Source organism: Muscardinus avellanarius (genome assembly GCF_963383645.1).
Source record: "Muscardinus avellanarius genome assembly, chromosome: 12".
NCBI classification, from domain to species: Eukaryota; Metazoa; Chordata; class Mammalia; order Rodentia; family Gliridae; genus Muscardinus; species Muscardinus avellanarius.
In genome coordinates this window covers 39318127-39344667 of record NC_137798.1, presented here as the reverse complement: position 1 = coordinate 39344667, position 26541 = coordinate 39318127, and the positions used below count along the sequence as shown (strand labels likewise).

The following is a 26541-nucleotide window of genomic DNA, read 5'->3' as shown; positions in this document are numbered from 1 at the left end:
ACACCTTCAGAGGGCCAGAGACACAGCAGCTTCCATGTGACCTATCTCTTCAAGGCAGTTAAACTCCTATAAGTGAGATGACTGAGACTTCACCTCCTCTTCCAAAGAGCGTGGGCACTGCCCAGCGTCATGGCAAAAGCCACAGATTGCTTATTCATATAACTTACAAATATTCTTCCTTTTGTGTTCCTATTTCCTAACCAAAAGGGAGAATGAAAATATTTAAATATTCATCTGTCTTCTGGAAATTCCAGAGGTCACCTTTGTTATGTCTCTTGGCACCTTAGAGTGGTCCTTTCTAGCCCTGTGCTTGTCGCCTGAGTGACGACTTGTGTAATGTGTCATCCACCGTCAGTGCCACACCAGAACCCCGGCTCGAGGGCAGGGCCCGCGTCTCAGCCCTTTGCCAGGGCCTGCCCGGGACTTTGCAGACCCTGCAATATGTGAGCTGCAGTATGAGGGCTCAGTCACTCAAAACACAGAAGGAAGAAGGCATTCTTCTAAAATATTGAGCACAGAATTTTCCCAGAGTAGACATTTCTCTTAATCACCCATTGTAATTTTACCCATTTAAGAGAAAGACTCATTGAGGGAAGAAAAACTAGAACACCTATTACCCCACCCATGCTAGGTTGAAGAGCTACTTACAGCAGGGCATAGTGGCTATGACACCTGTAATACCAGTACTTGGGAGGCTGAGACAGTAGGATCACAAGTTCGAGGCCAGTCTGGGCAACTTAGTGAGACCTGCCTCAAAAAAATAAAAATAAAAGAATTAAAAGAGCTAGAGGTATATTTCAGGGGTAAAATAAATGTCCCTGGGTTGAATCCCTCATTACACACACACACATACACACACACACACACACACACACACATCTTTACAGAGTTAACAATTTCTCACCCATATCTCACTTGCTACCATTAATAGAGCCACATATTAAAAAGTATATTTATTATTGGGGAGGGGAAGAAGAAAAGGCTATTATTTTTTATATATGTGGACATGCAATTCTTTAAGAAGCAGCAAGTTGGTGGCTAGGAAATAACTCTAAGGCATACTTCTCCACAATCCCCTCACTATCAGTTTGCTTTCCCATCATGACTTGAGAACACTGATAGGGTTGCTTTTGGAGAATGGGTTACTTTCTTATTTAAGAAGTATACTATTAATAACTGGACCTAGATTTTTATGAGTGCTATAAATACATTGCCCTCAATTTCTCCCTTAGCCTCACAATTAAGCGATATGTCAGAAAATGAAGGCAAGCTTTTCTAATTTGTAAAATAAATAATCTGACACCTGTTCTTCTTATACTAAGCTCACCCTAATCAAGGAGAGACTTTCATTCAACTTCCTAGATGATGCGATCTGCTGTGTAAGTTCTGGCAGTGTGGCTCCAAGCTGCCTGGGGGAAAACGTGGCCTGAAATTTGGATTGAATGGCTGTTTGATGGATCTGGGAAACAGGTTTATTTAGATGACAGAGATGGCTCAGAGAAGGTTCAGTGGTACACGAGGCATCTGGATATCCAGGAGCGGTGATGAGATTCTTCCCCTTGCATATGATTCCCCTGCACTCTGAAGTTGGAGGATTGAACCCAGAATAGGCAGAGGCTAGCTAGGCAAACCTGAAGTGGAAGAAAGATGTGGCTTTCTAAAGCCAAAAAGAGACTCATCACTGAATAAATCATTAAAAAAGAAACATGGGCTGTATGCTCATAAATTTGCAGAGAAAACAGCCCCTAGGAGAGTAACTTGGTATTTCAAGTTGATTTGGGCAACTCAAAAGTAGGTAATGCTTTTGTAGCGTGAGTTCAGCAGATCCGAGATGCCAGACAAACTCCTCGACTTCTCCTCCCTGAACAAATCACTATGAAGTCATATACATTATATATGAAACAAAAGCAATAAACAAAACATACTGGATTTTCTTGCTAGCAATGAGGAGTTGGGGTTCACAGCAAATGTACTTTCCTTCCCTGGCAGCAAACTAAATCACATACAGATTAGGTTAGGTGGAGGAATGAATTTCATCAAAACCATGTTGGATAATCTAACTTAGATGCTGAAGTCAAGAGCAGCTGCTATGGATATGGTATTAGAGTGTAAACATCCATGAGACCGCTGGTCGCTACAAAAACATAAAAATCACAAGATAACCCCCAAAGAACGGTGCTGCACCTATTTGCCAAATGTGGTACTCTTCTGGGCTGTTTAAATAAAACACTTCATGTTTTTTAAAGTACTTTCATATTTATTACATCTTTTGATGGCTCCTAAAACACTGAGTAAATATTAGTTTTATTTTGTGGGTGAGGAAGTATGGCCAAGAGTGTTTAAATACACAGTTAAGGCAAGCCTGCGGGTAGAGACAGAATTGGGAGTGGAATGTGGGTTTCTTTCCTCCCAGTCTATGATACCTTCTATGATTCCATTCCATCTCATGAAATGATTTCATTTCTGAGTGTATATTAGGTGTTGAACAAACACTAAATAAATTAGTGAACAGTAGCCTGTTACATAATCACAGAAACAGGGATGAAGCATTGGGAAATTATAAGAAAAGAGTGGTAACTAGGAGATGGAAAGTCGTCATTGCTCTTAACAACCAATCCTGACATGGAAGGAAAGGCTTTCAAAATTGTTGTAAGGATGCCGGGCATGGTGGTGCACTCTTGTAATCCCAGCATTCAGGAGGCTGAGACTAGAGGATTGCAGTTCGCGGACAGCCTCAGCTACTTAGCAAGACCCTCTGCAACTCAGTGAGACCCTGTTTCAAAATAAAGAATAAAAAATAGGGGTGGGGGTGCAGCTCAGTGGTTGAATGCCCCTGGATTCAATCCCTAGTACCAAAAAAAAAAAAAAAAGTAACAAAAACGTAGAAAAGAAAGCAATATTTCTTGGTTGGGGAGAGTAATACAATTAGTTTCTCAACATTAACACAATGGGAGCCATTTTCAAATAACATCAGAGTAACCCTGCACAAAGCACCTCTGGACTTGTGCAGTAAAACCCCACAGTTAAAGCAGTGTGGGATTCAGTCTTTGCTATAATTATCAACTAGGGTTTTAGGTCATTTTGGAAGTATAAAGAGGGATTGTTGTGGCAATCAATTCCTTTTATTTGTTCTTTCTTTTGTCTTTGTCACTTATGTAGAAATTGAAAACAAATTATAGCTACCCTATAGCTCTCACAAGTCAGAATAATTTAGTTTCAATAGACTTCGTGATACTGTTTAAACCTTGAAAGTTAATAAACATGGATTTGTAGAATTAAAAATATTGAACTATTGGAGTGCTACCAACTCACAAAATTAAAGTTTTATAACCCAAAGTCGAAGACTGTATTCCACAGTTTAAATATTTCATATCTGACATTTTCCAACTCTACAATGTGCAGTCTGATTTTGATTTTTCAATCTAATATGAGTTGGGGAGTTTAATTCAAAATCAAGATAAAAACATTTCTGAGACAACTTTTTCATTCTGTTGTTCATTCCGTTGTTCCCTTTATATCAGGCAGTGTATTTTTTTTAACTTTGGTAAGCAAACTTTCTAACTAATGGTATTTTACGTATATGAGACAATGCTTCCATGAAGAATTAACAGACATGGTGAGCAGGTGAACTGTGTGGTTCTGTGAGGTCTTCTCAGAAGCCTCTCAAGGGACAGGGCATGACTTTTCATGCTGTGAAGGTACTTTCGTTAACCATAAGGTCAAAAAGAAGTGACGTGGTGAAAGCGTACCTTGCTACCCAAACCCAGAGCCATGTTTCTTCTTTGCCTGGTCTTTGAGATCTGTTAATGGCATCGTGCATACCTCAAAGGGGCTTCCATAAAAACTAGGACACAGAGAAGTACATGATCTGGAAATGACATCAGGGCTCATCCAGAAAGGCAATGTGACATTTGAGGGGTTGCTCACATCTGTGGTCTTGGTGTTTATGAGTGTCCAGCGGAAGCATGTATTTTGACAGGTCAGTATGGCCTCGTGTTGAGTGTGGTCAGAAATGATGATCGTGTAGAATACTGGTGCCATCGTGAGGACTTTAGATCCAACTACTGAACACCCATGTTTATTAGCTGTGCATAAAATAAAGGGAAGGTCTGCCTCTGAGGACACTGGGAAATATGTTCCAGTAGCTCTCTGAACTCCTGTCAGCTGCCCACTTCTCACTCCTAGCCTAGAATACAAATGTGCAAAGTTCTTCCAACTACTTTGTCACAGAGGAGAGGAAACTGGACACTCAAATTCCCTCCCTGGTTCCTTTCACCTATGTGCAAACTTTTGGGGGCTCTGTTTTTGGCTGCAGTGCAAGGCCGAGGGAACACGATCTCCAAGCCAGCCAGGATCTCCTTTGATCCATTTTGTCTTTGAGTAGGCTTTCTGGGTAAATGGGAAGACCAATACATATCATTTCTCAGATAATGTTTTAATATCCTGCACTGAATAAAACTTTTTTTAATCAAGTTGCAGTGGTAGCACGGAACTCCACCAGGGGCGAAGGGGTTGCAGATGGCTGCATTACTCTAAATGTTCAAGCTTGACTGACCCATTTCATCAGCTCTGTCAGAGCCTTGCACTGATACATGTTGACAACATTTAATCTTAAAAAATTGAAAGAAATGAATTAATATGCAAATTTCATCAGCTTTGTAATAAAAATGTCCTTGAAAAAAAACAGTGAACATGACCCCTGAGGAATTGTGTGAATTATCCCAGCTCAATTCTTTAAGTTAGTCAGAGGTACGCGGGTCCGCAAGGAAATCAGTGCAGATTTGACTTGGAAATAATTATGATGAAGAACAAAACACAAGCAGGTTGAATAAATGTAACAACTTGGGAAAAAGTCTTAGTCCTGTTTGTTATTCACTTTGAATTAACAGGATTAGGTTTGGTTTTTGAAAATAAAGGAACACCGCCATGTAATTTTAACACCTAAGTAATGTGAAAACAATATTTTTTAACTATCAATTTTAGTACATATTAAAAATTACATCTGATGAAATCAGGTTTTTTATGTAACATAGTATAGCTTTTTGGCAAAAGGGATTATTACAAAAACTCATATTTGGAGTTTACATGAGATGGTTTATATGGAATTGGTCTTTTTATTTTTTTGGTATTACTGTTCACTTAGAGGCAAGCTACACCCCAAGTCCTTTATATTTTGTTTTTTGAAACAGGGGAAACAGGGTCCAGCTATGTGGCTGAGGTTGATCTTGAACCTGTGATGGTCCTATCTCAGTATTGGGATTACAGGCATGCACCACCAAGCTTATTGGATTGGTCATTTCGACAGAAATGTTTGGTCAACTTACTTCTAGTCCAAATATAAGATTTTGCTGCTATTAAAGTGATTAATTATTTCATTGTATTTACCAAGTTGGTGGGATCATGCAAACACAGACTCTAGATGTGAATCTGATGTATAATAATATCTACATGGTCATGCTAAACCAGAAACTCAGTCCAGGAAAGCAGCCATCTACATAGGCCTGCAATTATGGTTCTCTGCCTCTGAATCTGGACCAAAGAGAAGGAAAAAAATAATGGCATTTGGTCATAACAACTGAAGTTTTTAAAGTAAAAATTCAAGATTTTCAGCCTCTCCACAAAGGATAGGAATGTTAACAAAAAAAAAAAAAAAAAAAAAGAATCCATCATTAAGCAAAGCAAAACAAAAACGAAAATGAAACTGTTATCCAAAATAGCTTTTCAGAGGCCAAAATCAATTAATGAATGGTTTGAGGATGAATATCATTTCTCTCCCCAAGTAAATGTCATTAATTTAAATAGATGTATAACTATCAGGGGCAGACACATAGTTTTACCTCAGCCCTTCGCATCTTTGTGGCACATGCTGGATCGCTTTTTCTCTTACCTGCACAAAATTCATCACCCAAGCCCCAGGTTCTGGAAGGAATTTGCTTTGCTGTAAGTTTGATTTTTATTTCAGGCAGTGCTGATTTTGCCAACAAGAAGTCTACATAAATTAACTCAAAGCTTTTTTTTTTGATATGCAGGTATTTAATATTTGTTTAAAAAATTAAAGGCATGCCCCAAACTAATAGTCTCCAATAAAGACCCCGAATGAGGGTTGTTTAACAATCTGAAAATTTCCACACAGTCTTTTAGAAGTGCTGAAATTCTGCAACATTCCTGATTTCCTATATCCTTGGAAGACATAGTCATACAATACTGACTTTGCCCAACCAAATTAATCTCATCTGTAAGCTTTTGTGGGTCTCTACAAAAGGCTTTTAAGTCTCCTTTCTTTCTTAATCTACCATCAGTAAAATCCTACTTTTATAGTGCCCTTTGCACCTGCTTGCATAAAATGAATAACCCAACAGTTTAATTATGCACTATTCTATCGGTTGGGAACTGATATAAAGTTGTAGATGGAAAAAAAAGGAATAAAAACCTCTTTGGGTATCCAAAATTAATACGTGTCAAGCTTAGGGTAAATCTTAATCTTTTCAAAACATTTTTCTAAAATAGATGTTCTTTTATCACCTGGCACATCAAGACCCATTGGAGGGAGGGAAGAAAGAAAAAAAAAAAAAAAAGAGGCATTTGGTTAACATGCTGCAAAACAGCGCTCTCTTTCCCACCCCACTCCAGGCTGTTCTTGAAAGATCTGAACAGTTGTATAATAATGAAAAATGGGCAATACTTGTGGGGCATTGCCTGCGCTCACATGCCTCCGCCCACGCATTCATCATTCTGCAGGTATTGTCAGTGAAAGTTTAATTGCATAAACACTGTGTAACTGTCCTGTCATATTTCTTGTCAGTCTGGATTCCCTCTCTGGGCTCACTATCTCACAAAACTATAATTGAATTGCTACCAAATCACAAGAGCACCCCCCTCCCAAATAAAATCTTTATGAATAGAATTTGTTTCCTATCAGCAGATTTGACAAATTATGGCAGAGGAAGGGCCTTGGTGATAATTTTTGAGTTTATTCTCAATGTAGCTATTTGCTGAATGCGCTTATCTATTTAAAAAAAAATTTTAAAGCCCCCAAGATGGGGGTGGGAGGGAGCAACTGACAACCCTGAGGGGGTTCTCTGTTAATAATTCTGCAGGACCCAAAGAAGCCAGTGGAAAAATGGGAAGATTGTCTTGGCTTTACCGTGGAAGGGTATCCTTAGGGAATGAAGGACAGAAGAGTTACTTTGGAATTAAAGTGGGCACTTATCAGAACAAAGATTCTACCAAACCCTGAATTCTTCGTTATGAGGTATTAAGTGGCCAATTTAGTCAGGTGTTTATTCCATTAACGTTTATTCCATCTCTCCTTGCACCAAACCTTTCCATAATCATTAGTCATGTATGAGCTTGGAGCAGCCAGATTCTTTGACAGATTTTTAGGACCATGAACAAATGAAAATTAATCAAAGTCATGACATGCAATTTACTAAATATGTGATCATGAAATTTTAATGTCGTTATGGCATTGTCAAATTAGTAATATTTTCACAAAACAAACCAACCCCATATGTGTCTGATGCAGAGAAGGAACTATCATCTGGCTAGTCTTTGTTTTATTTCACATTCTTGTAAACCATATCTCTATGCCCCCAAATTTTGCAATATAAACTCTCAGCAAAGATCCACATGCCTGCCATTCTCTTTTATAATTCTATTGGTGGTGTGAGCATGAAATATGGCGGCTGCTGGGTAACTCTTAAATGGGACTGGGCTTCACCCAGATTGACAACTGTCTGATTGTTTATGTTTTTTAAATGTGCTTATCAAGACCATGTAGGATTGATGGGTGTTTTTAGATGAAGTTATGTCTTTGCAAGAGACTTAATTTAGGACTAAGGTTAAGGCTTAGGATAAATGAGTACATTAGATGATTAAAGAACATTTGTCTTGTGGGACATTTAAGTCATTTATTTATGACACTTAAAAACAATCTGGAAAAGAAGGTACCATGGGCTTAAGGAATCAGTTTATAGAAATGTTAAACTAAAACTAATGACTTTTTAAAACGGAGCTCCAAGATATGCCAGTTTACTAAATATCCAGAGGGAGAATCAAATGTGCAGTGGAGTAAATATGATGAAAAAATATTGGAATTTTAACGCTTCAACACTATGTGTATGTGTGTATATAAACCCCATGTCTCCCTTCTTATAAAAGTTTTTTTAAAAATTGTTATTTTTCCTTTCTTTGAGGAGCTAGGCTTTCTGTCTCTCTTTGATATGATTTTTAAAATTTTAAGTGGAAGAAGATTTCCTGACAGGATAGGAATTTGGACTATTGTACTGCACTGTGCTTGGTATGATAAAATACCTTGTCAGGGGCGACTGGATGGCTCGGGGGATTGGTAATGGGATCTATAGAGCCTTTCACCCGTAGGTCATTGGCTTGAATTTTGTCCAGGTTGGCAGTGACTAAAAGTCATTAACATCTCATGACTGCCTCATGGCCTATGTGAAATGAGTTTCTTAATTTATTTATTTAAGTCCATATATAGCCCCTATGGCCAGGGCATCTGGGTATCTCTCTTGCTTTTACAGACACATTCTACCAGAACCATGCTCATTTCAGTTCTCAGGATTAGCAATGAACTGAAGGTCTCTACACAAAATAAATGGATTCATTCAGCATTCAAACCAATACTGAGTCTCCTACCCCACCCCTGCACAGACCTGAAGGTTACATGGATGCTTCTTTGATAGTAAAAGGAATCTTAGGTTGTAGAGACCTAACATCCAATTCTGGGTCACTGAGTCTTTTGTGGCACATAATCCATGTTGTGGCGGTGGCCACATCACAATGGCCCAGCCACGTAAACAGGGAAAATATCAGTCAAGCACATAATATGTGCTATGCACTAGTCAAATCATTGAGTCATAAGCAGAACACATTTTAATGAGCCAGGCTAGAAGCTGCAAACCCTTGGGACTAGTACCCAGATCTGTTCCAAAGTGGAAATGGGCAGCCTCCAAGCTAGCCTTAGAAGAAGGGGAGCTAGCAGGAGTACATTGGTGTCCAGGATTTAGGAGACTGGGATGCATTATGCATCTCTGTTATGCTTGGAGGAAGCAGAGTATGTGAAAAGTGTAAATTTGCAATTAAGAAAGCTGAGTATATATAAAAAAAGTAAAACTACAAAACCAAACCTGACTCCATTTAAGGTGTGTGTGTGTGTGTGTGTGTGTGTGTGTGTGTGTGTGCGTGTGTGCGCACACACACATGACTGCACATGTTTTTAGAAGCACATCTTTTGGTTATTATGATCCATGTAGAATGTTGGTCCTTCACATAAGGTAGCTGGAGCATGAGCCAGTGAAATAGAATTCAAACCGACATCCTGTCACCTGATCCTGGCCAGCCTTTCCATAGGAATAAGTTTGGTAATAGGAGAATGCTTAGCTCAAGAGAATGAATGATAATACTCATTGAAAAATGCCAATGTGCTAAGTTAGTATTCTAGGCATTTTTACAGATATTAACTTGTAACACCTTATAAAGATATGTCAATGTATTAGTTCATGTGAAAATAAAACCAATAGGTGATCAATTCCAATCTCATTCTCCAATCTAGACTAGACGGCTAATACTTTTATTTTATCATGGGGAAAGCAAGGCACATGTGTTAATTTTTTTTCACATGTGTTAATTTAGTGGTTCAAAGTCACCCACATAGTAAGTGGCAAAGCCAGGAGGTAAAAATTAGAACACTGGCTGGCTGGTTCCAAGACCTTATTTTCTTACATAATTGTGACTAATAGAGAAATAGTTTAGAAAGTATGTCCTAAAATTAGGATTAGCAATGCCATCTGATATGTGGTTAACTCTCAGTTTTTAGGGTAACCTGAAAGTTACTGGACTGCAAATTTTAAAAAATCTATAATGTAGGAAATTCAATTTAATTAAATTGCTACAACTAAGGGCAGACAACCTAGTGAGTGATTACCACCAGGACACTGCTCTGGGCAGTGATTTCATGTCTTCATACTAAGATCTCTTGGCGTGTTGCTATTGTGAGTGGGAAACCAGCGAGTTTTGAGGTCTGCCTCTGTGAATGCAGAATAGGGAGCGCAGGGTGAAAGAGGAATGGGAAAATCTGAAGACCAAAGCCCAGCACTGCATTAAAAAAGTTGGAGCTTGGACCCGATAGGGCTTATCTTAAAAATTTTTAAGTTATTACTAGATTCATATAGGAGCTCACCTTTAGAACAGCTTGAAAGGCATTCCAACAACTCATGAGAAATGTTTGCGAGGACTACTAAAGGAGGTGGCGACTTTGCTCTCTGAGCAGAGTGGACCATCTGTGGTCCTGCTTGTATCTATAGGGTCTTGGGAGAAGAGAGCGGCATGGATGGGGAGGAGGGGCTTCCAGCTAGCAGAAACAAGGTCACTTATAGTGATTGATCATGTTTTTCTGGGGGTAGTGAGTAAGAGTTTAAAGAAGGAAGTTTACCACCATCGCTATGGTTTGAGTGTGTGCATTGAGAGGTGGTGCTTACTGGGGGCTCCTTGGATCTCTGGGACATTCCCTGAAATGGCACCGTGGGACCCTGGCCTCTCTAAATTCTTATTTGGTGATATGATTTCTTCCTCCTACATGCACACCGTAGTGTTGACATCCACTGTTAGGTGATGGAGTGAAGAATAGCTCTTGCCAGAGCCCTGTTGTCTGGGATTTTGACATCCCAAAACTGTTAGTGAAATAAACCTTTTTTTATAAAGTTGGTTTGTTTCAGGAATTTGGTCAAAGAAATAAAAACTGAACTAACATAGTATTGAGAAAAGACTAGTTTATAAAACAGGTTTATTGATCACATAAATTTTAGATCTTCATTAAGTTACTGCTCATTATTAAATGCTAATGAGAAGACTGTGACAATTTTTATTTTGTTGTTTAACTGTATGACCCTATTTTAAATGAGCTTCACATAGGACAGTTATGTTGAATAATATGTTTTAGAAACACTGGCTGTGCATTTTAGAAAGCAGAGGAGACCAACCGGCCCATTGTAAACTGATATACAGGTTTTTCTACTCTTTATAAAATGGAGACCTCTATGAGTTGAATTTTCCAGCAGAAATCATCTTAGCAGTGGGGGTTGTGTCAAAGTGAGAGCAAGAAACTTTTTGGTAACTATACCCCAAGTACTAGGACAGAACCTGATCTATGCCTGTGCAATAAATAATGGCTGAATGCTGGGCGTGGTGACACACACTTGTAATCCCCGCTCTTGGAAGGCGGAGACAGGAGGATCGCGCAGTCGAAGCCAGCCACACTGGCGTAAGAGACCCTGTTTCAAAAATATAAAATAGGTCTGGGAGTATAACCCAGAGGTAGAAGGGCTTCCAGGAACCCCAGTACCACCAAAAAAAAAAAAAAAAAACAACAAATAAATAAATAAATAATGGGTGAATGAGTGCAGAAATGAATGAATGAAAGAATAAGAATTAGATTAATATATAAGCTATTCTATTTGTGCTATTATTGCACTTTTACATCATTTATGTGAAACAGAACATTTTTCTAAATATTAATCACATTTTAATTTATTTTATATTACCAATTAAGTCAATTTCTTTACTTATTTTTGGTACTGGGGATACAAACCCTATGGCATTCTACCTCGAAGCTATATCCCCAGCCCTTTTTAAATTTTTATTTTGAAACATGAACTCACTAAGTTGCTGAAGGCCTCACTAAGCTGCTCAGGCTGGACATGAACCTGCGTGATCCGTGATCCTCCTGTCTCAGCCTCTCAAGAACTGGGATTATAGATGTGTGCCACCACGCCAGCCTCAGTGTCTGTACATTTGCTTCCTTTCTGACATAAAACCTTTTTCTATTCAATAAAGAGACAGCTGAACACAAGAAATTAGAGTTTTAGTCCTTTCTGATGCCATCAAATTTATCAATGCCATTGCTGTTTTATTTGGAAAAGACACACCCTGACAAGTGAGAGGCAGCGACCAACAGACTGACATTTTACCAAAGACATTCCATGTACTTGAATAAACCACACAAAGGAGCTGCTTTGAACTTTGAGGGGACTTATGTATTAATAGTTCATGATCAATAGCAAATGTAATTTAGCAATTTCAAAATATTACCAATTGATAAATAAGGGAAAGTAGACGGATGGTATTATCAATCCTCATCACGTATAAAGACTTCCATACTTATATAAAGGCTTCCATACTTTCTTGAATATTTATCATAAGGTCTTGGATAAAGACTGACACAGGTATGTTTCTGCTTTTTTTCTAAATATTATCTTAATTCCGGATGATCAGTTCTTTGTGTTTAAGGCTTCTCAGTAATTCTTTTTTCTCAAAGTCTGCTCAGCCTCTCAAATGATTTCTTATGTTTCCAGTCTTTTCTATTCAACTCATCCTGAGCATTCTTGCAAAAGTAAAGGATCTAGAATCCAGTACAGGGAATGTAAGTTACCTGTCTCCTAATCAGAATTGTTGGGAGAGATGGAGTGCCCCCAGGTGGTGGTCTCAGGCAGGGGATGGGCAGCTATTTCAGGTGGGCTTTGAGATGCACCTTGGGGGAATGGTTAGGGGCAGGGTTCTGGTGCCAGGCTGTTTGGGTTCAAATCCTAGACTTTCACATTAGCTGACATTAGCACATTAGCTGTGAGAATTTTAAACTTTAAAAAACTATTTCCTTAATATATCACCGGTAAAATGGGCAAAATAACCACCATCTTCATGGTATTTTGTAAGAAATGAGTAAGGTAATGCATACAATGGGCTTAGCAGGGCAACGGGTGCCCTGTGAGCATCCAGTGCACATTAGTGCTTATGTTACAAAAGGGATTCAGGAACCCATAGGGAGTTGTGTAATATGACCCGCAAGGCAGGATGCTTCTAAATTTGAGATTTTTTTAACATTGTTAAGTGATAAACCAATGTTTGTATGGGTCACTGCACTATTTAAAGAGTGATGCTTAGAACTTATGCCAAACTCTATGCTAAAGTTGGCACCTCAGCTTTTCCACAGATAAGCATGCACCTTTGCATCAGTGAGCAAATGGGGCTCCTTCCTGCCCCCCATACATAGCACCTTCATACTGCTGTGCTACTTGGGATGTATCATTTCTTAGAAGATGGTCCCCACCTCTCTGCTCTTATTTGGTTTTCATGCAGATTTGCAAGTTATCCCTCCTCATTAAAGCCAGCCTACAATACCTGAACTACTCCTGACTTCTTCCACCATCTGCTACTTGCATGGTGTGACTGAGGGCAGCCGCTCTGTCTCCTTTCCTCTCTGGCCATTGACTGCATAGACATCTACTGATGGTCACCAGTTTCTGATAGTTTCCTAAGGACAGGAGTCCCATCTACTCCTCATGCTCTGAGTAACTACCTACCTAGTCAAATGCTTAAAACAAAACAAAGCTTGAGTCCAAATTCTGGAGTTACAGTCTACTTTGGTGTGGAGAGAATCATTTACCATATTTAATCTTAGTTTGGGGTCATTTTGAAAAATTAATTGCTTATAAATGCCTACTCTTATAATTAAGGCAAAACACAATATAAACTATTCATGAATACATCATTAATGTTATAAATAAACAGTCTTGGTAGCAAGTTATGCCCTGAGTTGAAAAAGTTAAAAGAACAGGACAGATTCTTAAAGCTAAGATTTCCTGAGTTTCACTTAGTAAAACTGACCTATATAAATAAAAGAGAGGCTGTTTAAGGGCATCTCCTATGCAGAATACTCCTACAGAGCAGGAAAGGGCAATTATCTGAGGAACTAATGTTTCTATGAGCAGAGCAGGCAGCAGGCAGAGTGTTGGCCAACTTTAAGGCTAATTAAGTCAATGAGTAACGCCCCCTCAAACTTTTGATAATATTCATCAAAGTCCCTGATAGTCATGGTATACAAATGTCTAGGCATGCACTTTTCCTCGAATCTAGGACAGCTTTACTACCTGTGTACCCGTGCTATCTTTTTTATACTCCATGGTGCCTGACTGTCATCACCGCACCCCAGTGCATTAATAATCTGCCCCTCACATGATGGTCAGGAAAGGGAGTTTTGCTTCTGCTTCCTCAGTGTTTCATACACTGAAATGTATGAAATGCAGACTGTCAATGATGGTTGAATAATCTATGCACTGAGTTAATACTAGCTAGAGAAGACACAGGTTCTTCCTATGTCCAGTTCTTTCTAATAAAAAAAACAAAAACAAAACTTCTATATGTTTGTCAACTAATAGAAATTAGTTGACAAATGGTTTGTGAGAACTTGGAACTCTCATGAGTTCCAAGAAACCATGACTGTTTCATGAGTGGCTACCTCAGGTGGACATGTTCACCTCCTGATGGACACTACTAATCTTCTTTCTCTTTTCCTGGTTCTGAAAGACAGAGCCTAGAGAGACTGCACAGAGCTTGGCGCAGTGCTGGCGGAGGCAGAGCAGAGCCCAAGCATACAGAGACTATTTTGGCTGTGGGGAACCATGTAGCAAATGTGGATTGAGGGACTCAGGGCTGAATTCTGCTTATGTTTTATTTATCATTTTCTGTTCAGTGTGGCATACAGAGTTTCAATGTAGGGATGAAAGCAAAGAAAAGTATCAGATGGATGATTTTGTTTCCAAGTAAGAGACTCTATTTAAAAAAAAAGGAAAAAGATGTTTAAGCTCAATGAAATATGTGCATAAGGGGATAATTAGGTTTCTCTCTGGACTTCAGGATACCCCGAGAGGAAGTTCCTCTTGGTTGTTTCCTGCTGGGGTCCTATCTCTTTTACCATCTTGTTCCTAGGCTTCCCACCTATTCCTATCCTAATATTGCACCCTTTACTTTAATCTTGGCTGCTAAAACTATCCTGTGTGGCTTGGGGCAAGCCACTTAGAATTTCCATCACTTTTCCCCCAGCTGTAGAACAAGAATAACACACTGACCTACCTCAGAGGGATATGGTGTGAATTAACTCCTGTAATTAGCAGTTTTTGTGCCCAGCATACATCAAGTGAAATATGAATGCCACCATTATCATAGCACCCGAGTATGCTTTGCTTCTGAAGCCGTACTTGGGAATAACTGCTTGGCAAAGCGCTGACAACTGGAAGTTGCAAACTTTACACAGAAGCAATATTTCCAGTATTTTCCCCAAGCAATCATGAGTAAATTGCTCACTAGGGGTGGAAATGGTTTCCAGCCAGTTCTGCCTCTTCTGATCTGTGCACCCTGCAAAGCTCAGTCAATGCCAGGTAACTGATCCTTTGTAACTATGCTGTTTAGTGCAGATGAAGAATTCAGAATGGTATAATTTGGACAGAGATGAAATTTCTGCACAGTGATATGTATTAAAAGCAAATAACTTGTGCTTTGTTCAAGGCAACAGTTACAGAAACAAAATCTATAATTTTTAATTATCCAGTGGCAATAACAGTCAGTGTTTTTTTCTTTTAAATGAAGATGAACAGATCATCATTAATAACTTGAGCTTCATTTTATAAACTTAAAAAACATGTCCCTTATCATAATACATAAATAGAAGTCAAAATTGTGACTTAGAAAGCTATACAAGAAAACTTTAAAATAGTGGGTTAAAAAAGTGATTCACTAAATCTTTAACAGAAGGTTTTGGGGAGAAATGCTATACATATAAACTGAGTAAGCCTATTTTGTATTTTAATAAGAGGCCTTTGCTTCCATTATTGAACAAAAGCATTTGCTATCCTATAAATATGATTATATTAATTTATCTAAAAGGTATATTTTTTTGAGTTGGAGCCATTGTGACCTAAACTTTGGAGGGAAGGTTCATTTCAGAATGGCATGCGGAACTATGTTGAGATCCCATATCCTTTTCTGGGAACAGAAAAGAGGCTGCCGATCTGTAACTAAGATGGTCATCAATGCCGATTTTCATGGGTCAAGGTGTTAGGTCCCAAAGGATGCCTGGGGCTGCAGCTGTCATTCTGGGAGCTGGCCTGGAAGGGCAGAGCTCAGGTACTGGGCTGGGAGTAGAGATCTTCTTCTTGGGAAGAAGAGATTTTACCGTGTTTTTCTTTAGCTCCCTCAGGCAAGAATGAAAATACAAGGTTGCTTTCCAGTGTTCTCATCATATAAAGACAAGCACAAAGCCTGGGCACATGCAAATTTAGGCAATGAGTGTTCCTAGGCATTGCACACTGGAGGAGAACTGGGGAATATTTTTCCCTTTCTGTGGCAGTTACAGGTGATTTTGCTTAGCTTAACTGGGCGGGGGGGTGTCATTTAAAAAATGGCCTACTTTCTGCATGAAAAAAAAAAAGGTACTGCATCAAGGTAGCTTTTTTTGTTGTCTTTTTAGAGAAAAGAATTACTGTAAGTTTGGCAAGGCAGACCTTGTGAGAGTACTGGCTTATTTTTGTAGGGTACGCATCATCTTCAGGGTTGGCAAGGGGATGATTTCCATTTCATTTCTAAACAATGATGACATTGTTAAGGAGAAGAAATAATTTTGGATATGCAGTTTTGGATTTAAGCTGAGTGTATGACTAAAAGTTGAGCTCTTTGGTTATGAAAAGGTTAGCATTTCTTGGGCTTCATTCTATTAGATTTGCCACAGCCACATACACCTGAGTATTAACAGGAGTCGGGCCAATCTGGGGGAATCGTGAACTTGTTCACATCATTGCTACGGCCTCAGTAGAGATGCATTTCATATTCAACCCATCAGAGATCACTGTGGTACATCATCTGATAGATTTATCTTTGCTTATATTGAATGAATATGGAAAGGAATTACATGTGTATTTACAGTTTGATAAACATTCAACATCAATTATACATTTTAATTTCAACTTATTAGTTGGGGGGACTATGGAAAGCAGAAATTTCTTTGCGTACAAACTGCCACTCAGATCGAAAGATTAGCAATTTCCTGAAAAGGTACACAAATTGTAAGAACAAAGTCCATTTCTAGTTTAACCTACTTACCACAAGGGTCGTATTCAGGGTTTCAGAAAGGCAAAAGAAGAGTAGAGTTTGGTGATTATGTATTTTGTTGTTACACTTCCAGTGGATCTGACGTTGTCATCAAGTACAAATCTACTCCTAATGTTATCCCCTCCACCTCCTTGTTTGACAACTTGTATGAATGCTGTAATCCCCATGCAAATTCTTGAGCCCTATTTACATCTAAAATGACTCGGTCCCAGGTCCCATCTTTTAGCATGCAGATTAGCCTGTTTTATCTTACCATATAAGGACTTTAAAAATCCAACAGAGATTAATGGTGATAACATAATTCCAGAAGGTTGCCACTCTATATGTAGAAATATATTGGCAATAAAAACCAGTCACTGTATGCCTTTCCCCAGTAGGGGATCTCTCACTTTTCTCTGATTTTTAAAGGCTTCAGATCAATAACTGGAGTGACATTATTAACAGCTCCCTCAACACCTTGGCCAGCGCTAATATTAAATCCATTACACCTTCTGTTTGACATTTGCAGTACAGCAGAAAGTGCTGTAGATACAGTCACACTGTCTGGGGACTGGGGTTAGATGTGAGGTTAGTAAGATGGTTTCCCTTTCCTAACTTCTAAATTCAGTTCATTGATAGGAAACTTGAACCAATACAAGAAAAAAAAAAAAATCAAACACCCACCTTCAATTGTATACCAGATGGTAAATAATTCACTCAAAAAAGTACAAGTATTTCTCATACCTACAGAGTTTTTTTTTTAACAAAATACTGATCTGATCTTGAATAAATTTTTATTCTTTATTGCTATTCCTTGTCATCTGTTTCCCTAACTAAATCATTTATTGTGAATATTGTCTAACAAAGTCAAATGATTGAGTTCCTGTTCCTATGAAATCAGAAATGGGTCAAATTATGTAGATTACTTTCACATAGGCAAGTATGCTGTTTTAATTTTGCTTGCTTTTAAGATGTTTGGAACACAGAATGGTTGTATTAGCATAAAGATGATGCTACCATAATGATTTTTCTTAGCCCCACAAAATGGGTTAGATTCCTCTGGAAACTTTAGATAAACTGTATTTTAGACAACCAACGGGTTAACCATGCTGCTATAGTTATTCTTCACCCAAAGTACTGTCTCCTATGTTTTGCTAAATTGTCTAAACCCTGGTGCAGTATTGATTTCTCCCCCTATGAGCACACACCCATTCAATAAGCGGCAAGAACCTCTCGTCCTAGTTGAATTCCCTCCAAAGCAGGACCTGGGGATGTTCCTCCTGACAGCAGTGGGCGGGAGCTGATTGTTAGCTAGTGGGAAACAAACCACTGGAGACAGAGAGGAAATTTCATCTTGAAGCAAGAAACATGACAGGGAAAGATGCCTGTGAGGTTAAGTGAAAAGCAGGTTACCAGGAGAATGCATGTTATGATCTTATTTTGTAAACTAAAAAAAAAAAATCCTCCCACAACCCCCACTACATACGTGTATGTGTCTACAGGCACAGAAACAAAATTAGAAGGATATGTAGTGTCTATATGTATATGATGGTAATTTCTGGGTAGTGAGATATTTATTGACCTTTTCCTCTTATTGTCTGCATTCTCTGAATTATCAAAATGGGTATAAATTAATTTTATAATAGGAAAAAAGCTGTTTTATTAAGAAGGAGTTAAAAATCAACAACTTAAGGAAAATTACTCTTTGCCTCCAAAATCGGGAGATTTTTAAAGCTCCTCCAGGATTTCTCGGAAGAACTGCTTTTCTGTTTACTAAGCATTTAAAAGACACAGCATTGAGATTTATGAAAAGATGAGGACAGTACTCATAATCACGATATTGCAGAATCATTAAGAGCAATGAAAAGATACAAGCAGATCTACCAAAAAGAAAATGAACCATCCAAATGGCACATTAGAGAGGGTCTGTGCTCCTGGTGTTGCTGGAGTCTGTGGAAGAAGAGAGCTGCTTGTGGGACAAAGCAGTGTCCCCTCCAAACTGTTGAGATCCACACCTGTGCGGGCACTCTAGATCTTCAGAACTCTTTAAAGAAGGCTACCCATTTATTTTTCTAATGCTGGACTTGAGATTTCTCTAAGAGAAATAATGTGTTTACTAAACTATTAGGAAATGTGCATACGTATAAAATATTTATTTGGGTTTGCTGCCAAGTCAACAGATCTTTTTTTTTTTTTTCCTCCCCCATTATCCCGAGACTGATTTGAGACAAGGCAATCACAGAAGCTGGCAGCTCAAAGAAATAGAATTCCTATTATGGCACAGTAGCACTGCCTTTTAGCCTGGCTTAGTCACTTATTTCCTTTTATTATAATGCCAAATGTTATTTAGATTTCAGTCATTTAGTAATGCTACGCTGAACACATCAGGGCTTCTAAAAAATTCCATACCTACTAGTCCTTTCATTTTCATAATAACCATATATCACTATCCCTTTTCCAACCAAATTACACCAGGATGTAAAAAGGAATCTGTGTTTTATCAGAGTTTAAGAGATTATGATGCAGTGAACAACAGTCTTCAAAAATGTTCCTTCATGTTATTAAGAATTAGGAAATCTTGTTAAAATTCTTTCAGCTTTTAAGAAACATAAGCAGCTTTGGGATGTAGTGCCTGACATGAACTTTTTAAGTAATTCCCTTGGAGCGATCATCTGCATTAGTGAAGATATTTCATTCAAGGTAGCACCCTGCACTGCTTTTCAATATTTGAGCAGTCAATCTAATTGCTTTTTTAAGCCAAAGATTGAAAACAACCAATACCACAGACTTTCAAGGCTAAGATAGCTTGACTTTCTCTAATGGTTAAGAGCCACACTTACTGTAAAGGAAGGAGTTCTTTCTTATGCAAGTATAGCTAATGAGCCCAAGTTGTTAAAGGATAGAGAAAGCAGTGTTTTCAATTTCTCTGGTTAGAATGGCTAAAGGGAGATGAGGAGGCAAGCCCAAATAAATCTATAGTACCTTTCAATCACACCTCAGTATTAAATAATAGAATAACTCTAAAGGAGAGAAGGATTATAATGACGGAAATAAGTAATCTATTATCTAGGATTGATAATAGGTGAGAACTGATTTCCAACAGTATACTTACAGTTGTTTATGCATGCTATTGCTTCACAGGTGGCATGGGATTTATCAGAGTTCTTACATTAAAATATTTAGTTGGCCCTTGCTCTTTTAGTCTGACTCTTGCACAGGATGCCCTAGCAGAGCAGAGCTGGTTTCATTTTCTCTCTCCCCAAGCCTCCCCCAAGTGACAAAACACCCTCAACATGTATTTAGGGAGACATCAAGCTTTATATAAATCCACAGGGCAGCTGGGCGTGGTGGCGCACGCTTGTAATCCCCGCGCTTGAGAGGCAGAGATAGGAGGATCGCGTAGGTTTGAAGCCAGCCGCGCACACTGGCTTAGGAGACCCTGTTTCCAAATTTAAAAAAATGTAAAAATAGGCCTGGAAGTGTAGCCTGGAGGTAGAAGGGCTTCCAGTAACCCAAGTACAACAACAACAACAACAACAACAACAATAATAATAGTAATAATAATAGTAATAATAATAATAATGATAATGATAATAATATCATCCACAGGGCGGCCTGGCTTTTAGTGGGACTTAGGTCAACCTTAGGTTGCATTAATAGAAGTATAGCAGCCTGTACTGAGACAGGTGACAGTCCTGCTTTGTGCTAGTCACAGCATACCTAGAAGGGTGTGCTCAGTTCTCAGGGCCATATTTTTAGAGGATCACCAACAAACTGATGGGCAGCCAAGGTAGGATGACTTAAGGTGGCGAGGGTCTTAGGAAGATACCACTGGAGAGCGGTTGTAGAATGAACACTCTCTGTCCTGGACACAGGAAGGAAGAAAGTAGGCTTCCATCTGACTCACCTAAGTGAAAGGTTATGGGAGGGAAGATGGGGTAAATCTAAAACATGTTCCAGCAGGCTTGAAGCTGCAGCAAAGTAGGTTTTGGCTCGAAATCAGGAATAGTTTTCTATGAGAGCTTCTCAACACTGGAGGTACGTGGTCTTGTTAATTCACAAGCTTTATCAGGGACAGGCTCCAGCACAGACCAGAAAGGTCACCTATTGTTTTTCCTGCAGAGGAATGCCTGCCTATGTTGAAATTTGGATTAAAGGACCGAGAAGATCCTTTTCAACCTAAGAGTTTGTGATTCAGGAAACACTGTCTACCTTTCCAAGGCATTCTGTTATACACGGCTTTTAAAGTCATATTATTTTATACTGCATGTTTGAGTGGTGATGAATTGAGATGCCTCGATCTGACTCTAGAATGAAAGGGTAGAAAGATATTTCCATGTGCTTTCTCTCAAATATACCCTGATAAGAATGAACATTCTAATGACTAAAAGCAGTTCCAATGATCTCACTCGAGTCTGTTTAGTAAAGTCAGTGCCGGATAATACCATAATATTTGACTCCACCCAGAACAAAATTATTCCTTTGAAGGGTAAAGAATCGTCTTTAATATTTTCTTTCCTCATGCACGGGGATAACTGGAGAAAAAGGATGCTTGTCAGTGGTACAGAATAAAGAATGCCCTAGAAGTGCAGTTAAGCTCAATGAAGAAACATGGATTGGTTCTAGATGTAATTAAAATATTTCCAAAAGAGGCAAATATGTTTTTCTCCCTCTGTGTGAGCAAACACATTGCAATTATTTCTAAGCAGGCCAGATTAAAGTATTTTCTTGGAAGTATGTAGAGTTATTTTAACCATACAGTTTTTTCCATTTTTCTTTCTAATAAAGTGCCTTTGTGTTGCAATTCTGTTTTAAAACAACAGATCGAGTAAAGTACAGGCATCTTTAAAGAGTGCAAAAATAATTTCCCAAGTAAGCAAATAAAACTTTGCACTTCAAATCAGGCCTTGATTCATTAAAAATCTTAAACTTCTCATGAGAAAAATTAACATTTAAACCACTGCTGCTTGGCCAAGCACTCCACCACACAAGAATATGAAATATCTCCTCTAAAAAAGTACAAAAAGGACAAAACCACAAATGTGGAACTTCAATTAATTTAAAGCCCCAATCAGCAAAGAATAAATCCTTCGCAGATCTAATTACCAGCGCTCTCGGAAGACCCAGGCCGACCAGCCAATCTTCCTCGTGTTTGAACAGCTTGATGAACTAGGGGACTGATGGATATCAAGTCATTTTGTTTAATTTATAAATGGATTTTCCCCTAATACTTAAATTATCATCAGTACAACACAATGAAAATGGGAACATTCTGAATGCAAAGTCTATAAGAGTCCTGGAAGGAATCCCAATGAGGGATGTCACCTCTGTTCATTCCTCTATACAATTGATCTAATTAAATACTGAGGGTGGAAAGGCAGTTTAAAATGTAGCCATTTCTGTTTTCTTTTTAGCCTTAATTTATCTGTTCACATCTTTCAAGTACCTTCTGATGCTTAAAAAAAAAAAGAAGAAATCAAGATTTCTGCAAATCTCTAATACTCTTTAATTCTCTGCAAGCTAATATTTAAAATGCTTCTGCCACAGATTTTGCTGAATAATAAATAAATGCATTACATTTAGCCATGATAACAATACAAGGAGGAATGGGTTCCAAATCGTAAGCTTTTCCTCTAGTGATGTGAGAGGGAATCTAAAAGTACCTTCTCTATGTATTGTTCAACTGAAATGAGATCTCTGGATTATACTTATTAAAATGTCTCCTTATTTTCAAATCTCGTCCTTATTTAATTACTGCATGGGCTGGAAAGCTGCATGGAATTGTTAAATACCCTTAGACCTATTTATAGTCTCTTCACACCGGTGCCTTGAGCACACTCATTCAGCAAAGGTCCTGCCCACCAACCCGCACATTGGGTTTGAATTCCCACCTGGCTCCGGGGTCTCTGACTGAGAGGAGGAAGATGCTGAGCTGGCCCCGTCCTCCGCTGCACCCTGTGACAGGAGACCCCGCCCAGGCGGGAGCTTCATGCCCAGCTGCTCTGCCATCTCCACGTGGTCCCCGGGGTGGACATAGTCAAAGACGCTGCTGCCTGTCAGCTCCACCTAGAGAGGGAAGAGAAAAGGTGGGGAAGAAAGGTGTTACAGGCTTTTCCGTGCTCAAATTTAGTATCACCGTGATTCCAATTCTGAGCACTCAGGCCCCAGAAGCAGTTCTGGTTCTAAGCCTTCATCTTCAAATACTTCAGGATTCTTGAAGTTGAAAGAGAAAGACTTTTTTTTTTCCGTCCTCATGTATTTATTTAGCGATTGTTGAGCCATTTCCCCCTCCTACACTGTTGTTTGCATAAAGCCAAAACATTCTGTGAAATGTGGACAAGTCTGCCTCTGCGTTCAGCTGTTTTATCCATGCATCATCAAATACTCGCATGTTTGGTGTCAACCGGATGATTGACTGAATCCTGTGGTTTTCTTATTGAGAACTTCGGGCTTTGTAGAAAAACAGCTATCGGAACAGCCAGATATAGCAGATGAGCGTGTTCCTTAAAACACACAGATTTCCAATGTGTTTTTCTACATAGCCTCTTATTTCCATGTAAATGTAAATGTAAGAAGTGCTGCTTACAAATATATGCAAAGGCATAATGTTTTCATTAAATATTACTCATTAGCTCTGTAATCATATGGAGAATTTTCCATGCAAAAGAGGTCAGCTGGGGTCTGAAGCAGCCATTTTTTTTCTGCTGGTATCAGCTTGTTTTGCCTTCAATCTAATAAAATACATGGTACAAATCTCCTTGAGGGCTTTTTGAAAAGCATTTTATTTTGCGTACTCTTTGTCTTAGGCTGACTCTAATCACGGAGAATGAACACGAACTATCAGAAAAGGAGCCCTTCCTGTTCAGTGCTGTCAGACGGGACCCTGTGTCTGGGCTGTGCGCTGTCTTTGGGAGCGGAAGTTTTTGGCAGGGATCAGCCTTACCTCCATACTCTTCTAATGTTCTAACTTTGATCTCCATCTAGGAATCACAGTAATGCTCTTAATGGTATGTACTTGGGTTATAGGTATTATAGTAGGGAGAGGTGCGTTAGTTACAGGACAAGGAAAAGCTCTTCCCTGGGTCACTAATGGGTTTTCCAGTCGTCTGGCATGTAATGGTCTCAGGCCAGCTATGATGCACCAACGGAAGCTACCAGAACATCACACTGTCACAAGTTTCTTGGTGGATCTTCACTTAGACCCTTTCCTACCCTCTCTCCCTTTCCTGTGCAATGCCCGTGTCTCTCCCAATTCTACCAAGTGCCTTTGTACTGCCACGAAGGAAAGCTGGGGGTGAGAACAGTCCCCGAAAGCATTACTTCTTGGAGCAGTCATTATCCTCAGAACTCCAAGTCCCAGGGAGATGATCCCATCAACTCCCAGAAACCATTTGATTAAAATCTTAGCAGGCCACACATCTCCACCATCTATCAATTAACAGAGGTAGAGCCACAGAGAGAGAGGAGGATCTCGGTTCAGGTTGGTTGATAGCTCTTCCTGAAAAAGGCTCGCGTAACTTTTACCGAAAATGAGGTGCTTTCTCTAGCTATTAAATTACATCGTCCCACTGTATTAGCCGACTACTGACTCTATCGCTTTATGGTACCTCCTTCCTCCACGTGGGTCTGTTGCAGAGTGCATCGGGATTCACGGCGATCAGCCCCGACCCTCTGGGAGGGGGGGATTACATGGAAATAATCCCTTTAATGTGCGCCTCGCCTCTAAGCGCTTCACACAGCAATAAATGGGTAAACTGACTTTGAGCAATTAAGAAATTAAATGAAACTAATAAAATGTGTGTTTTCATATTTCTTGATAGTTATTTTGTTTGGGGATTAGTGGAGAGGAGGAAGTCGTTCATTTGACGTGCAGCCCAATTGCAGCGCTTTCAGAAATATGGTTACGTCTCTTTCCTCAAATTCGAATGTTTCTCTTTAATACCTCAGTGTCCCTTTTGGAACTGACCAACGCTTGTGAAGACGACACAAGTGGGATATAAAATGGAAATCTGGAGGGTCCTGGTTCTTGAATATTCCTGTAATGCACCAGCCTTACAGGGAAGAGGGAGAGGCCACTGTTTCCATGACCTGATTCGCTTTGATGTCCAGGCATTCTCTTTCCCCTAAAGCAATGCCTTGAGTGTGGCGCATGTCGAGTGGGACCAGGTCGCAGTGTACCAGGTGGCAGGATGACATGAGGACTTTCTCCTCCTCTGACCTCATGGGTCGCATCCTCAGTCAAAGCCAGATACTGACTGAGAGGCTGGCACTGAGAACCGGCCTCTGCTATTGTTCTCTTCTACTGTGGTTCAGGCCGGATGGCGTGGTGAGAGGCACAGGCTACGTGGAGTCATAACCTGATGTGGGGATCAGAATCTTGTCTTGTTCAGCTGTGTGACCTTGGGCAGTTCCCTTACCCGCCCTGGGTTTCAGCTTCCTGCTTTGTGGGGCTCGGGGAGCATCCTCACACTGTACTTGGCACAGATGCAACCCCTGGAGTGGCATTCCTCAGGAAAGGTGGAAGGCCCAGGGCCCCAGAAAGTCTACTGAAGCCGTGCGGAGGAAAGCACTGCGTGAGAATGCAGGGCTCTGGACCACCTGTTCCCAATGCTGGGTGGTGGCTAAGAATGGACGCACACAGAAATGGAGATGCCCGGGTAACTTTGGTGTTCTGTCATCACTTGGGGACAGGACTTTAATCAGCAAGGGTGACACATGTTTTGAGCCTTAGCTATAACAATCTTAGCAGCCACCTATAATGTGCAGGTACTTTCTGTATCTTGAGTCATGTCCATATCAATCTTTGAATTGCTATGATCATCCCCGCTTTACAAAAGATGAACATGAATGTGTAGGCCAGTGGTGGAGACAGAATTGAGTCCCAAGCCCACGGACTCCATGGGTGAGCATGAAGGCAGTAGCATTTGCAGCTACAGAGGCTGAACAGGGACCAGAGAGCTCCTCTCTCCAATTGGCCTCATACTTAGGGCAGGAGGGAAAGAACGCTGGGCACCAGGAGGGGAGGAGGCGAGGGCAGGGAGCCTGCCAGTCTCCTGGGGCTCAGGATGCCACTGGACTCCTGGACAAAAGGGAAGTCCAAAAGGATGTGTCCTAAACCAAAACAGATGCGGGGTAGACAGAAGTCTACTTAGTATTCACCCCCAGCCACCACCGTCACCATCATCATCACATCTCACAGTTATCTAATGCTTTCAACAGTCCTCAGACTGATTTCATTTAATTAAAATTTAGAGCTGGAAGAGAACTTAAAGCCATCTATTAATATTCCCTTATTTAACTGGTGAAAACTCCACAACCCTGAGAAGTTGAATTGCTTTTGCAAGTTTCCCGAGCAATTTAATGGTAGACGCCGGGCTGCAAACCCAGTTGGCTGATGCCTCGTCCACCACTTTTCTCATTTAACCTTTTTTTTTTTTTCTATCTTAGGAAGATTGTCTAGTTAAGTCAGGGTAGAACTATTCCTGACACTAAATTCTGTGTCAAAACATAGACTATAAAAAGTAAGACTGGGAATCTTTTACTTGATGAATAGATTTTTTTTTTCATGTTTGTTTCAAGTAGAAAAAATAAATAGAACGCCAGTCCAGT

The 26541-nt window shown here is 39.7% G+C and overlaps 1 protein-coding gene across 12 annotated transcripts in view; it reads right to left on the bottom strand.

The window, feature by feature from the left end:
- The window catches only part of NPAS3 (neuronal PAS domain protein 3), a gene marked incomplete at both ends in the record, with an annotated part of 883378 nt that overhangs the window by 107214 nt on the left and 749623 nt on the right, over nt 1-26541 (bottom strand). For all 12 annotated transcript variants that reach the window (XM_080707497.1, XM_080707501.1, XM_080707502.1 and 9 more), the window contains one exon: nt 22824-22998. In XM_080707497.1, the coding sequence (XP_080563623.1) occupies nt 22824-22998 (175 nt within the window). The remainder of the gene's footprint in view (nt 1-22823; nt 22999-26541) is intronic.